Source organism: Brienomyrus brachyistius, chromosome 9, assembly GCF_023856365.1.
Source record: "Brienomyrus brachyistius isolate T26 chromosome 9, BBRACH_0.4, whole genome shotgun sequence".
Lineage (NCBI taxonomy): Eukaryota > Metazoa > Chordata > Actinopteri > Osteoglossiformes > Mormyridae > Brienomyrus > Brienomyrus brachyistius.
The window spans coordinates 24,560,696-24,573,333 of record NC_064541.1 but is presented as its reverse complement, the minus strand read 5'-3'; the positions used below and the strand labels follow the sequence as shown (position 1 = coordinate 24,573,333).

Genomic DNA, 12,638 nt, shown 5'->3' with positions numbered 1-12,638 from the left:
GTTGAAGGAACTGGTTTACCATTCATCCATTGATCTTGTGCTTTATGATGGAGTATGACACCCTTAATTGAGGCTAGACTGGCCACCTGGCATAATGGTCATTTCCTGGTGGGTACAATTTGTAGTGGGAAAATCCTGCCCCCAACCAGAAAAATTACCATGGGGCTGTAGGGAGAAGTCCAGGGGGAACTTTTAATTCCAGTCCAGACCTGCCCTTGGCCAACTCACATAATAGTCAACACTTAAATTCCTCTTGAAAATGTCAAGGAATAGGTATATTGTGTCAGATCAACATAGGCTCCACAGTTTTCCTGACCCAGTTGTTCAGGTTGCGGATGGAAGTGGCCTTGATGTTTTCACTATTTACTGTCTAGCATGTTTGTGATGAGACTACAGAGTGTTTCTGTGCTTGTAAAAACTGTTGGTTCATACATGCAGAAAAAAGTGCTCCAGGCCTACTGCAGCACTGCACTGGGTATGCAGAAAAATCGATGCATCAAAATGTTAGATAGGGTAAAAAGAAATGGTTTAATTATACAATGTAAGTCATGCTACATTTAAGTTATATATAAAGTTTATGAAAAATACACATTAAAGAGGTGAGTCTACTTGAATAAAGATAACAGTTAATCAACAAAGACTTAAACTACCAAAGTATATGTGGAAGAGAAGAAACATCAACTAAGCATCACTTCACATATCTAAACTCGGCCCAGGAAATTAAACAAAAAAATCATACACGCTGGTTGGAAAAAAATACACCTTGTGCCAGAGAAACTCGATAATGAAAGAAATGTATTGCTAAATTTCTCTTCATGATCATATGGAATCAGAATGGCGACATCACAAATAACGACAGGGGAAACAGAGCCCAAAGTAATACTACCCTTTCAAAACTAGTGCATTAGTGCATAGTACTCAGCGCAAGTACTGGTGCCTCTCGTGCAATATATATATATATATATATATATATATATATATATATATATATGCAGCCTCTCATAAATCAATCCTCGTAGTTATTGCAGGCAAGCTCGTGCATGAGAACTGACGTCAGCACACCGGTGGAGTCTTACATTAGGAGTTGGCTCTTTTCCTAACTAAAAGTTGTTCTCAGCCACTTTGTGAATAAGTTTTAGGGAAAAGAACTCAATTAAAAACGTTTAGTGCCTGGGTGCTTACAGAGGGCGCTCTCAGGCTCCTCCTGCAGCTGGGTGTCTCTCGGCTAAAGAGTGCTGCTGACCTGGAAAGTTTACGTGTGGACGCCACCGCAGCCTTAATTTCTGCAGCTGTATTTCACTCTTTACTCTAGTTTCTACAACCTTGATGTTTAGGATTTGGACTAAGGGGCTTTTTATACATGTCAACAAGGTCACTTGAATCTGTAAACATCCGTCTCATACATGCAGGCCAGATGGGTGAAGCAGTTAGTCATTTGAAACATGTAGTGTTCCATTAATCACAAATATTTTCATATATTTTATTAATTAAATATGCCAGATATCAACTATAATAAATCGCAGTCTGTGAGTCACAGTAAAGGAACCCACGAGTCTACTAACATAATATATCAATCAAGTATTAAAACTATTTAACACATTTCTTATTTTCATATCTGCTTGCCCCTTAAGACCCAGTAATCCACAAAGTGGAAAAAGATTTCTTTTGTGATTTCCAGCTCCTTATTATGGGGCGGCGTTAGTGAGCAACCGTCTAGACACCAGGCTTCTACCCGAAATGGCTGCAGTAGCCATCTTGTGAACGATCGTCCGGTCGAGCTCATAGTCGACTGCGACAAAATATGTTGATGAGGTCCCCTCCACATTCGGTCGGCAAATTATACCGAGGGGGACCCTACAGATCAGCAAAATATACTCTCTAAACATGTCACAATTCGGAAGCCCACCGATTTATTTTCTTTGTAAAATAGCTCTCCGTAAAAAAGGTTGGAGACCACTGGTCTAAGGTTTTGGTCAGCTGCGTTGTCAACTGGACACTTGAACGGGATAAGTGGAAAAGATAAAGAATATAGAATTAATGTACCTGTCAGTTTCTCGATCTATAAAGTGTTATTTCGGAGATTTAATAATCAAATCCATTACCCAATACAAATATTTTATTGATCAGACACCAATAGCAGGGATCTACGCATTCTGCACAATAATGACTAAATGCTTCCCGTCGACTCTTTTAAAAGTGTTTTTCGCTAAGGCGGCCGACAAAAATCTAGCTGTTGAGCACGTGGTAAGGTCTATGCTACTTTCGCAGTCACATAAAACCGAAACCATGCGAATACGCCTTGTCTAGCCGAATCAGCATGCGCTGAGAATATTACAGATAAAAACACCATCATTCCTCACGAAGTGTCGAAATCGTTTTCGTCGCATAGAAATTTAGCTGACATACCATCATATGACGTACCTATCCAGAACTACAATGATCGTGAAATACTACATTTCCTACAATCTCTATGTAATGTAATTCGTAATATCCGAATTGCCCCATATTAACGCATGCGCAAACGACTTGCTCGCGACACAAACCACTATGGAGGAAGGCGGTGTGATCTTTGAAAAAAGTCTGGTAAATATATTTTTCTTTTTTTTGTTAATGGCATTTCATAATTTGCTGAAACAGTATAAAAGTATGTGGAATGTTCGTGCTAAATCTAAATCTGAATTATATATATAATCTTGCAGCACTCGGTTTTGTCGAAAAGGTGCCAATTCATTCGCTGTCAAGCTAACTGGGCCTCTTTGTACCTAACTGTTACGTAATTTCTCTTTTTTAATTGTAAAATTCATTTTAGCTTGTCTTTTAAGTTTCACCCGTCAGTCTTTGAATTTAGTGAATCATTAATATTTTTTTATCAGTATTTTTATTTTTGAAAAGTCCACTGGTTACGTGTCCTGCCGACTTAGCATTTATATGTTTACCTGGCACATAATAATTATGAAATAATTATTTTTTAAAAAGTCGCTGTACGCAGTATAACAGCGTCTTTTCTTGGCTACCGCTAAGCTAAAGAATGGGAGAAGGCCCTATGTGATACTACGTGGTTTTTCAGGAGGACGCTCCGGCAGTGCTGATTTCACGGCCACAGACCGGCTTGTCCTTCTTAGCTGCTGAGCCCGAGGACCTGGAAGATCTGTACAGCAGATATAAGGTTTGACAGTTGCACTCTCATTATGCTATTGGTAATATTGATGGTAGATGGCCGAATAATTAACTAAATTAAGTTTAATAAGCTGTAAACTAAATGGTAGAAAAATAACAGTAACAATGTTATTGAAAGATGCCGATGTTGTTTTGGAACATTTCCAGGGTGGACTGAAGAGGTGGTAGTAATTGACCAAAAGCATTTTATGTTTTTTTCTTTTTTTTAAACTCTGATCGTTTTTGGAAAGAATATTGTGTTGGCACATATACATTTTCTGTTTTATTTATGGTGATGGGCATCCTAGGTCTCCCTTTCCATTCTGTTATTTGTACATGTATCATTCTTTATCTTCCCTTTTGTGCCTCTGTTTAAAATCTAACTTGTTATTTTGGGATTGGAAGGTAAAAATTTGTAAACTGCAAAACCACATTTCTAGACCAGGCTATCTTCACTCAAAAATAAACCTAAAGAGAGACAACTGCATGATTCTGTGCTTGGAAAGACTGTAATTCATATAAATAGATAGCAAGTCATGCAATCATTTTAATTACTTAATAAATGTATGTATGAATGGATGTTTTTTCTTTACAAAATTAAATCCCCTTTTCCAAAAAAGTTGGAACTCTATGTCAAATGTAGATAAAAACAGAGTGCAATGATTTACGAATCGTATAAACCCGTATTTGATTGAATAGAACATAGATTCAATAAAAAATAGAACAAAGACAACATTTCAAATGTTGAAACTGAGAAATGTAATTGTTTATGCAAAGAAACGGATATATTCTATTTGAATTTGTTGCAAGGGATTTAAAAAATTCTAACTTGGCATTGACATTTCACTAGGTGGAAATAGTGACTTCAAATACAGCTGCTACAAATGAGAAATTTTTGCTTTTTTTAAAAATTATTAAAGAAAATCAATGTCAAAGGATAACAGTAAAAGCATGCCAAATGGCAATGGTTGGTGAATAAAGTAATTCACATCAGATATTCAAAACAACTGATTTTTTTATGCTCATAAGCTTTCCTGAATAGCCCATATGGAATTGTCTTTATTAATACCAGCGTTGGTCAAACTGAACTAATTCTAGTTCTTCTTTTAAATCATTAGTATAATAAAGCTGTTAAGTTTTGTGGTTTATGAGTCTACCCAGTACTTCATCTTTGAAACATTATTCTTGTTTATTTGAAACTCGCTGTAATGTTTATTCTTCTGAGTTGCAGTGAATTTTAGAACACTGACTGTGAAAACAACATGGCTGCAATCACTTTTTTCACTGAAATATAATTTCTTCCATATACATTTGGTGCTAACTATACATAGTTTTTCAAAATATTTTTTAGCTTACTTCAGGAATCTGTTAATAAATATCATTGCCAATGCACAATTTGGATTTCCAGTACATGTTCCTGAACCTACTGGACCTTAAAGCGTTAAACCCTGTCTTTTGTTATATACTGTACGAATTTCCCCAATTCTAAATCATTTGGGCTAAATATAAGCTTTCTCTCATATTTACTCATGATTTGTCTATGGGATCTTGGAGCCATTGGCTGGTTGTTAGAAACCATATGGCACTTAATCACTGTTTACAGATCAATTGTACGTCTTTTCTAACACTGCATAATATTTGAATATTCTGATAATTAAAACATTGTACTTGGTTAGATGCAAGGTTTCCATAGATGAATGTAAGACCAGAGAAACTAGTAGTGAGCCTTTAATCAACTGAAATAACTCTCAGAACTTAAGGAAACAAAATAATGTAGTGAGCCTGGCGTAATAGAGAACAAATGCGAGTTTTCAGCTCTTTTTTTTACATTTAGGAGTAGCACTGCTGTCTGCACTTTTACCTCATAATGGCTTGCAAACTGTGTACAAATCACCTTTCCTACTTAATAGAAGCTGCAGCAGGAACTGGAGTTCCTAGAAGTGCAAGAAGAGTACATCAAAGATGAGCAAAAGAACCTCAAGAAAGAATTTCTTCATGCCCAGGAGGAAGTGAAGAGGATACAGAGCATTCCCCTTGTCATTGGGCAGTTCCTAGAGGCTGTGGACCAGAACACAGCCATAGTCGGTTCCACCACAGGTAGGCTCTGTCCCAGTGGTCACATCACTTTCTACCTTTTGTAACTCCTGGGTCTTTCTCTTGTTTGAACTCCAGAATTATATTTGGTCTACATTTTTGTTAAAAGGAAATCACATTCTGAGTTGAGTGTAGATACATCTATATAGTCAGACTTGTGGTCTAACATCCGTAAGTCGTCTTCCAGTTTTTATCATCCTGATACATTGCTTTTGATGTAAACACAGCTTTTATGAGCCACTTCTCCTCCCTGTCCCATTATCTTGTGCCTCAGGCTCCAACTACTACGTAAGGATCCTGAGCACCATTGACCGGGAGCTGCTGAAGCCCAATGCATCGGTGGCCCTGCACAAGCACAGCAATGCCCTGGTGGACGTCCTGCCCCCAGAGGCTGACAGCAGCATCATGATGCTGACCTCAGGTTTGCTTTCTGGTTCTCTGATATTGGATTTTATTTGTATGAAGCTGTATTTGGAATATGTGGAAAATATGTTTTTGAAGTTACTGTAAAAGAATAAAAATTAATTTGTTCATTTAGGTCTCCAGAAAAATGTATCAGAATCTAGTAGAGGATTCTTATTCATTTTTGTAGTGTTCTTTAGCACTTTCACCATAACTGTTGCTATTGCTGGAAACTGGAGCTGTCTTATTGTGGAAATCTTCCTTGCTAATGCTCTTATGCTCTTCTCACAGACCAGAAGCCAGATGTGATGTATGCAGACATCGGAGGTATGGACATCCAGAAGCAAGAAGTGAGAGAGGCAGTGGAGCTTCCCCTCACACACTTTGAACTTTACAAACAGGTACAGATGCATGTTTTATTTGTTCAATAAAGTTAGAACAATGGATGTGATTGTGTGGGAGGGGAGATATTTGCTACAGTGTTGCATAATAAAATTCCATTGTAGGAGACATTCATTCAGAAATCTAGATAATACAAAGTGATTCTCAAATTTGCTCTCTGTACTAATTTTGAAGTACAGTGATAACTGGCTTTTATCTATAATCTAAAGATTTGCTTTAGTGCCCCTTGCATATTTAGTACATTATATTCACTATTTAGGACTCTTTAGATCAAAGGTAACCTTGGGAAGAACCAGACTCAGACGGAGCCCAACCTCCCTATTTTCACGAGCATGTCGGCCATTCTATGTCTTAATTAATAAGTATTAATTAATGTCATTTAATAATTAATTAAAAAGTCAATGACATTAGAGATGCACTTGGACTACATCAGCAATGATCCATACCTATTAGACGCATCAGGTATTGGCCATATGTGACCAATCTACATCCAATACTTTTCGTCAGAGTTTTCGGCTCTGTTAAAAGATCTCTGTACAAATCAATTTGTACAATCAATCGTACATCAGATCTTTCCCATTTCAGATGTGTGTTTGTAGCTTTCAAGCTGAACACACATGTGGATCAGCCCATCCCTAAATGGAATATTAATTAGCTATATGAGGTGTGCTAGTGGTCAAATCAAAACTACTTGGCTATGTTGGATAGTTGCTGTAAATATTGGGTGATTTTAGAAAAAAGTTTGAAATGGCTAAGCTAACACACTTTGACAGGCATAATAGCATAGTTTTCCACTAACATGAACATCATTTAAATTATTTTCTATGGCTGCCTAAGAGTTTTGCACAGCATATGATAAATGTGAGTGTGAAATATAAGTGAAAGTGACCTTCTTGTATTTCAGATTGGCATTGATCCCCCCAGGGGTGTGTTGATGTACGGTCCTCCGGGATGTGGGAAGACCATGCTGGCCAAGGCTGTAGCTCACCACACCACTGGTAACTGGACTCTGTGGCACTCAGACTTTACATGCTTATCAGCTAGTTTTTCCTGACTAGTAGAATGCACCTGAGCTGCTTCTGCTCTAAAACAACTGCTGTCAGTATTATGCAGATAGAACAATCTGCAGCGAATTTCCACATTGGTATCTGGTGCATAAACAGGGCGTTCGCACGGTAGTAAAAGGTAGTAAATGAAATCAGACAAAATTAAGGCCCTTGAAAGGTATTAAAAGGTAGTAAATGGAATTTGACTTGGTAGTAAGTTTTTCTTCATCCAGATCAATATATTGCGAGTTTCCCATTTGTCTATGTGTTTTAACTTCATCTAATTAAAAAATATATAATATACATGCTAGCAGGACCTGAGTCGGAATTAATAGCCTATCAGAATGACGCTGATGCCATTTCTCCGCCTTTTATCCCAGTTGAGCCAGGGTGATCTAACATGTTGATATTAGCAGAGCCTCTGAAACTAGCTAGTAGTCACTGGGTGGTGAAGTGGGGAAATGAAAGTTTACTAAAAGTTGGCTTGATAGCCTGTCATTTAAAGACTGGCGTAAGCTGGTAATGGGGACTGACTGGAAAGCATTCTGCAGTATATGCAAAAAAACCCCAAAAAAACCCTAAATCTAACCTGGAATGGCGTTACCGCAATCAGATCTCACCGGGAATCCGCCAGTCATCAACAGCGGATTTGCGTGCAGGGGGAGCACTTCCCTATTTCGTTGTTCGATGATGCTACATGGACCAGGGCAAATGCAAACATAAGGTCAGCTACGAGGACAAACATTGCCATCACACCACCTCTACAGCAACCTAGTGCGACTAGCACCTCAGTGGCTGCAGCAGACAGACAGCAGACCTTACTGTCACCAACGTCGGCTCTCAGAGCTGAAGTTCTCTGGTGCCTGAACACCGCAGTTAGCCATCATTCGTACAATTCCAATGAGGGTATTGGGGACCTATTCAGAAGCATGTTCACTGACTTCGATATAGCTAAAAGTTTTGCATGTGGCAAGGATAAGGCTGCATACATAATTCGATTCGGCATTGCACCACATTTTGAGAAATTACTTGTGAACAATACAGGTATTGTGTATATACAGGTAAAATTGTTAAACTTTTCTCTAAAGATTTATTTGAGGATTTGTCAAAACTTTTATCTCATTGCATCAACCAATAAATACCAATGGTTACCACCCATTACCATTCCATGGACTCTTTGGACAGTTTTATTAATCCACAGTGTTACCTGGTGATGAAATAATTCACTACTTTAGTCTGTGTGTCTGTCTTAGTGTGTGTGACTTTGAGTCACGTAACATACTTATAAAATTTTATTAAAGTTTATGGCTGTTGCCAAGTGTCATTTGTTTTAAGAAGTGTGAAGTTGACTTTATTAGGTGGGCTTAAGGGTTATGGTTAGGGTTAGGATAACCCAAGGGCTAGAGTTATGGTAAGGACAAACGAAACTCAACTTGACACTGCAAAAAAAAACAAATAATATTTAATGAAAATACTCATTAAAAACTCATTTTTTTTTCAGCCGCATTCATCCGCGTCGTAGGTTCAGAGTTTGTGCAGAAGTACCTTGGTGAGGGGCCTCGCATGGTGCGTGATGTCTTCCGGCTGGCCAAGGAGAATGCCCCTGCCATCATCTTCATCGATGAGATCGATGCCATCGCCACAAAGCGCTTTGATGCACAGACTGGGGGTATGAGCCCTGCCCCCTCTGCTACTTTTTTGATTGGGTGGGGTTAATCCCAGTGCCTTTAGGGTTTATCTCCATCTTAAAGATGGTGTACTTAAACTAACCAAAATGTACAATGCTTATTACTGAAATCCTACACCAGATTAAGTGGATAATGTACTTAAGTACACCTTTTTAAATTTTTAAACAGTGCACTGTTTGATATTCTTCTTTAATAACTCATCATAACTAACATACACACATTTATTTAGCAGCTGCTTTATTCAAAATGTGTGTTTGAGAAAGTAGGATCAACCAACAATGGAAGTTGCGTGCCTTGCTCAGGGGCTCAACGGTGACATTCTGCCAGGCATGGGATTTGAACCAGCGACCTTCCAGTCACAAGAACAAAATTCTAACCCACAGAGCCCCACATATCCTTCTAGCTATATAAACTGTATATCCTTTTTAATGATTACTCTACCATGATGTAATCCCATCCAATATGTTCCCCCAGCTGATAGAGAGGTGCAGAGGATCTTGCTGGAGCTGCTGAACCAAATGGACGGCTTTGATCAGAACGTTAACGTGAAGGTGTGGTGTGTTTCTATGTTTCTTTGTTGAGCCGAAAGTGCTTATAGCTTGCTGACTGGTGTTAGCAATCTGACCCGTGTCTGTACAATGCAGGTGATCATGGCCACTAACCGGGCTGACACCCTTGACCCAGCGCTCCTTCGGCCCGGCCGCCTGGACAGGAAGATTGAGTTTCCCCTGCCGGACCGGCGACAGAAGCGGCTTGTGTTCTCTACCATCACAAGCAAGATGAACCTTTCAGAGGAAGTGGACCTTGAGGATTGTATCCTTAATGGAGGCCATACAGTTTTACTGTATATTTACTGTTTCTAGAAAGTACCACTAACAAACCCTAAATTTGTTATTCCCCAGAAAAGTCAGTGCCTGGAGTAGATGGGGACCATATAGAATATGCAAGGCCATTTTGTAATCTTATGGCAGTAATATTTAGAGAATTTAATCACGTTACACAAGACTAGAAATCGAAACATTTTAGTAATTTTTACTATTTGGTGAAATAACTGTTTACTGGTACAATTTACATTTTAGTTCGGACAGTTGTACAGGTTAGTCTGTCTGGGACCTTTCCCACCACAGGAATTTGTCACGTTCCCACCACATGAAATCAGCCTGATTGTAGCTCCTCGGAGGTAGTTCCGGAACCTATTTTTTATTACCTATCTGGAGTAGGTAATTTTCACTTGACCAAAAACTGCTGGGTGGGACTTATAGCAATTTAATCTTTCCTGATTAATTGACCACAAGTACTGGCACTACCTTGGAAGCTATGCATAAGTGTGGGTAAAAGACATACTAGTAGTGGAGCAAAAATTGAGCAACTACAATTCAATTGCAGTTTATCTGCCCCTCAATTACATAAAGCTCATTAATGAATACATAATTTTTGATTGCATCTCCATATTTCTGCACTGGAAATTTTCAATGAAAAATTGAAATTTTTGTCTTGTATTGCCAGTGTTGGTAGTGAAACTTGCCAAGTGCTTATTAGCTGAATGAAATTACATTTTTTTTATTATTGGAAGATGGATCTGCTGCCAAGATGTAATTAATTATAAACATGCTGCATTCCATTTTGAACCAAAACAGGACTCATGTTTTCCCGTGGTTTTGCACAATGTGATCTATCCCCCCCAATAACTAACAAATAACTAAGAAACCAACTTATTCATCTTCCATTGTTATTGGTGTGGTAGTGTGGTTCTGTGTGAAATCATGTGTGAAGTTTAACTGATGAGCTTTTTTGCATCTCCCATACTTATTTACCCTAAAGGTAAATAAGTTCCTGTTATGCAGTGGGAAAGCGATGCAAAACATTGGGCAGGAACTACAAAAGCTCCTAGTGAAGAGAACCCAGAAATTAGAAATTAGGTTACTGAACTTTGGTGGGAAAGAGCCTTTTTAAGACTTTTTAATACATGAGAAAATTGGGGTATTTAATGTAACTGAAGTACTAAAATAATTCCAATTGCTCTACTACTACTACTTTTACCTGCACTTCTGTTTTGCATGCAAGTTGGAACCGGTGCTTGTGGTCAACTAATCACAATTAGTCCCCACCCCAGTAGTTGCTGGTCAAATGAAAAGTACCTACTCCAGAATGGGACCACGAAAAAGTCAGGAACTACCTTTCAGCAACTAGAATCAGAGTTCCTGGGGTAGGAATATGAGTTTGTGGTTCCTAAAAAAAAGGGTCTAGTATGTGTTGGGAAAAGGGTCTAGTATGTGTTGAAATTGGCTTGATTTAATTCTAGAAATTAGTCATTTCTTCATAACTAACTGAAATGAATACATTGGCCATTTTTCTTTAACAATGGTTTGTTGCCAGCACTGCTGTAGTCATTGTGATAATTAATTGATGTTTTGAACAGTGCTTTCTGTGCTTGTGCAATACCAGCAAAGTAGCATTTTGTGGCATCACTCACTGCCACCAGTGCCATTGCAGCAATGAGAGGTATTGACTCTCATTTTAACTCTCTGGAGATAATGGCATCGTCGGCGATGCCGCGTATCTTTCTTATGAACTGAAATACACAAACATAGTTATTTGTTTTGCCATTAAACTCAATCTTGGTGTACTTCATAAATGTGTCAGATTTATGTGAAGTTTGTAATTTGGCATCAAAGTATAAACATTGCAAAATGCAGTTTGGAACACTTGCAGAAACATTATAAAAGTACATAGTAAGCAATGGTGGCAGTTTATTTTGATCCCAAATATCTGATAACCAAAGTCTTGGCTACATGAAGATGACTCAGTGGTGTTGTTGGAACATTCAGTTGGATAAATAAGAAAAACCAAACTCGTGTCGCTATTTCTGGGCTCCTTTACCCCCCGATAATGCTGATGGGGATGTATCTGGATCAGATACGATTGCGTTGTTCATCTAATTACCATGCGAATGTGATTTGAATACCTAGAAATGCGGTTATTTAGAATGCGAATAGCTATCTTCAGGTGAGGGTGACACTGCAAGCCCCTGATACAGGTAAAACAAAGAAAGATGACATGATTTACTTTTTTTGCAGATTTGACATAATTGTTAATACTTTAATACTTCCGACAATGGACGTTTTGAAAAGACTGATTATGGATTTAGCCAGCGTTTTTTTTTCATGATTCTACATGAAGATTTCAACGAGATATAAATTGAAATAGACCCGAAAAGTATGCAGTTGAAACAGCAGTATATTTTAACTGCAGTAACCACATAAATAGACTTGTTTAAATTGAATTGAATGTGCAAGTTCCTGTTTTGATGTCTTTAACCAAAATACAGATGTAGCCCGGCCTGACAAAATTTCTGGAGCAGACATCAACTCGATTTGTCAGGAGGTAAGCAAAGGAGTATTTTTTTTTTCATTTGGGGGTGAGGCTATGAGTGAGTCAGTCATTACTTGTATATAGAATGAAAACAGGCAATTTGTCATTTTCTGGAAGTTGACACTTCCCAGTATATGATCCTATATCTTCTGTCTTTGATTTCCCACCCATTCTGTGCTGTTTTCCAGGCTGGGATGCTTGCAGTGCGTGAAAACAGATACATTGTTCTGGCAAAGGACTTTGAGAAGGCCTACAAAACTGTTATCAAGAAAGATGAACAGGAGCACGAATTTTACAAGTAGATGGGAAAGGAATAAAAATAAATGTTGCTGTGATACACTATGGCTTCCTTCTGTCTCTCTTTTTTTTTTTTTAATCGAAGGTTTTGTGATACCTGAATAGACTTCCAGTCATTCATGCTCTCTGGAGGATTGTATGTTTTTGTAGACTATGTGTACTCTAAGAAACTTTCTTGTCC

At 38.2% G+C, this 12,638-nt stretch overlaps 1 protein-coding gene across 1 annotated transcript; it reads left to right on the top strand.

The window, feature by feature from the left end:
- The first annotated feature begins 2,423 nt into the window (after positions 1-2,423).
- On the top strand, positions 2,424-12,502 carry LOC125748550 (26S proteasome regulatory subunit 6B-like). Its single transcript, XM_049024833.1, has 11 exons — positions 2,424-2,583; positions 3,068-3,166; positions 5,067-5,253; positions 5,525-5,671; positions 5,944-6,053; positions 6,959-7,052; positions 8,602-8,769; positions 9,263-9,339; positions 9,433-9,601; positions 12,117-12,172; positions 12,349-12,502. The coding sequence occupies exons 1-11, from the start codon at positions 2,548-2,550 to the stop codon at positions 12,460-12,462; spliced, it is 1,257 nt and encodes a 418-aa protein (XP_048880790.1). The 5' UTR covers positions 2,424-2,547; the 3' UTR covers positions 12,463-12,502.
- Positions 12,503-12,638: the final 136 nt, after the last annotated feature.

Bases quoted from the DNA above. Each gene is read 5' to 3' on its own strand.
- LOC125748550 (XM_049024833.1), top strand. From the start codon at position 2,548: ATGGAGGAAGGCGGTGTGATCTTTGAAAAAAGTCTG. The intron at 2,584-3,067 runs GTAAATATATTT...GTGGTTTTTCAG, and splicing joins TGATCTTTGAAAAAAGTCTG to GAGGACGCTCCGGCAGTGCT. The intron at 12,173-12,348 runs GTAAGCAAAGGA...GCTGTTTTCCAG, and splicing joins TCAACTCGATTTGTCAGGAG to GCTGGGATGCTTGCAGTGCG.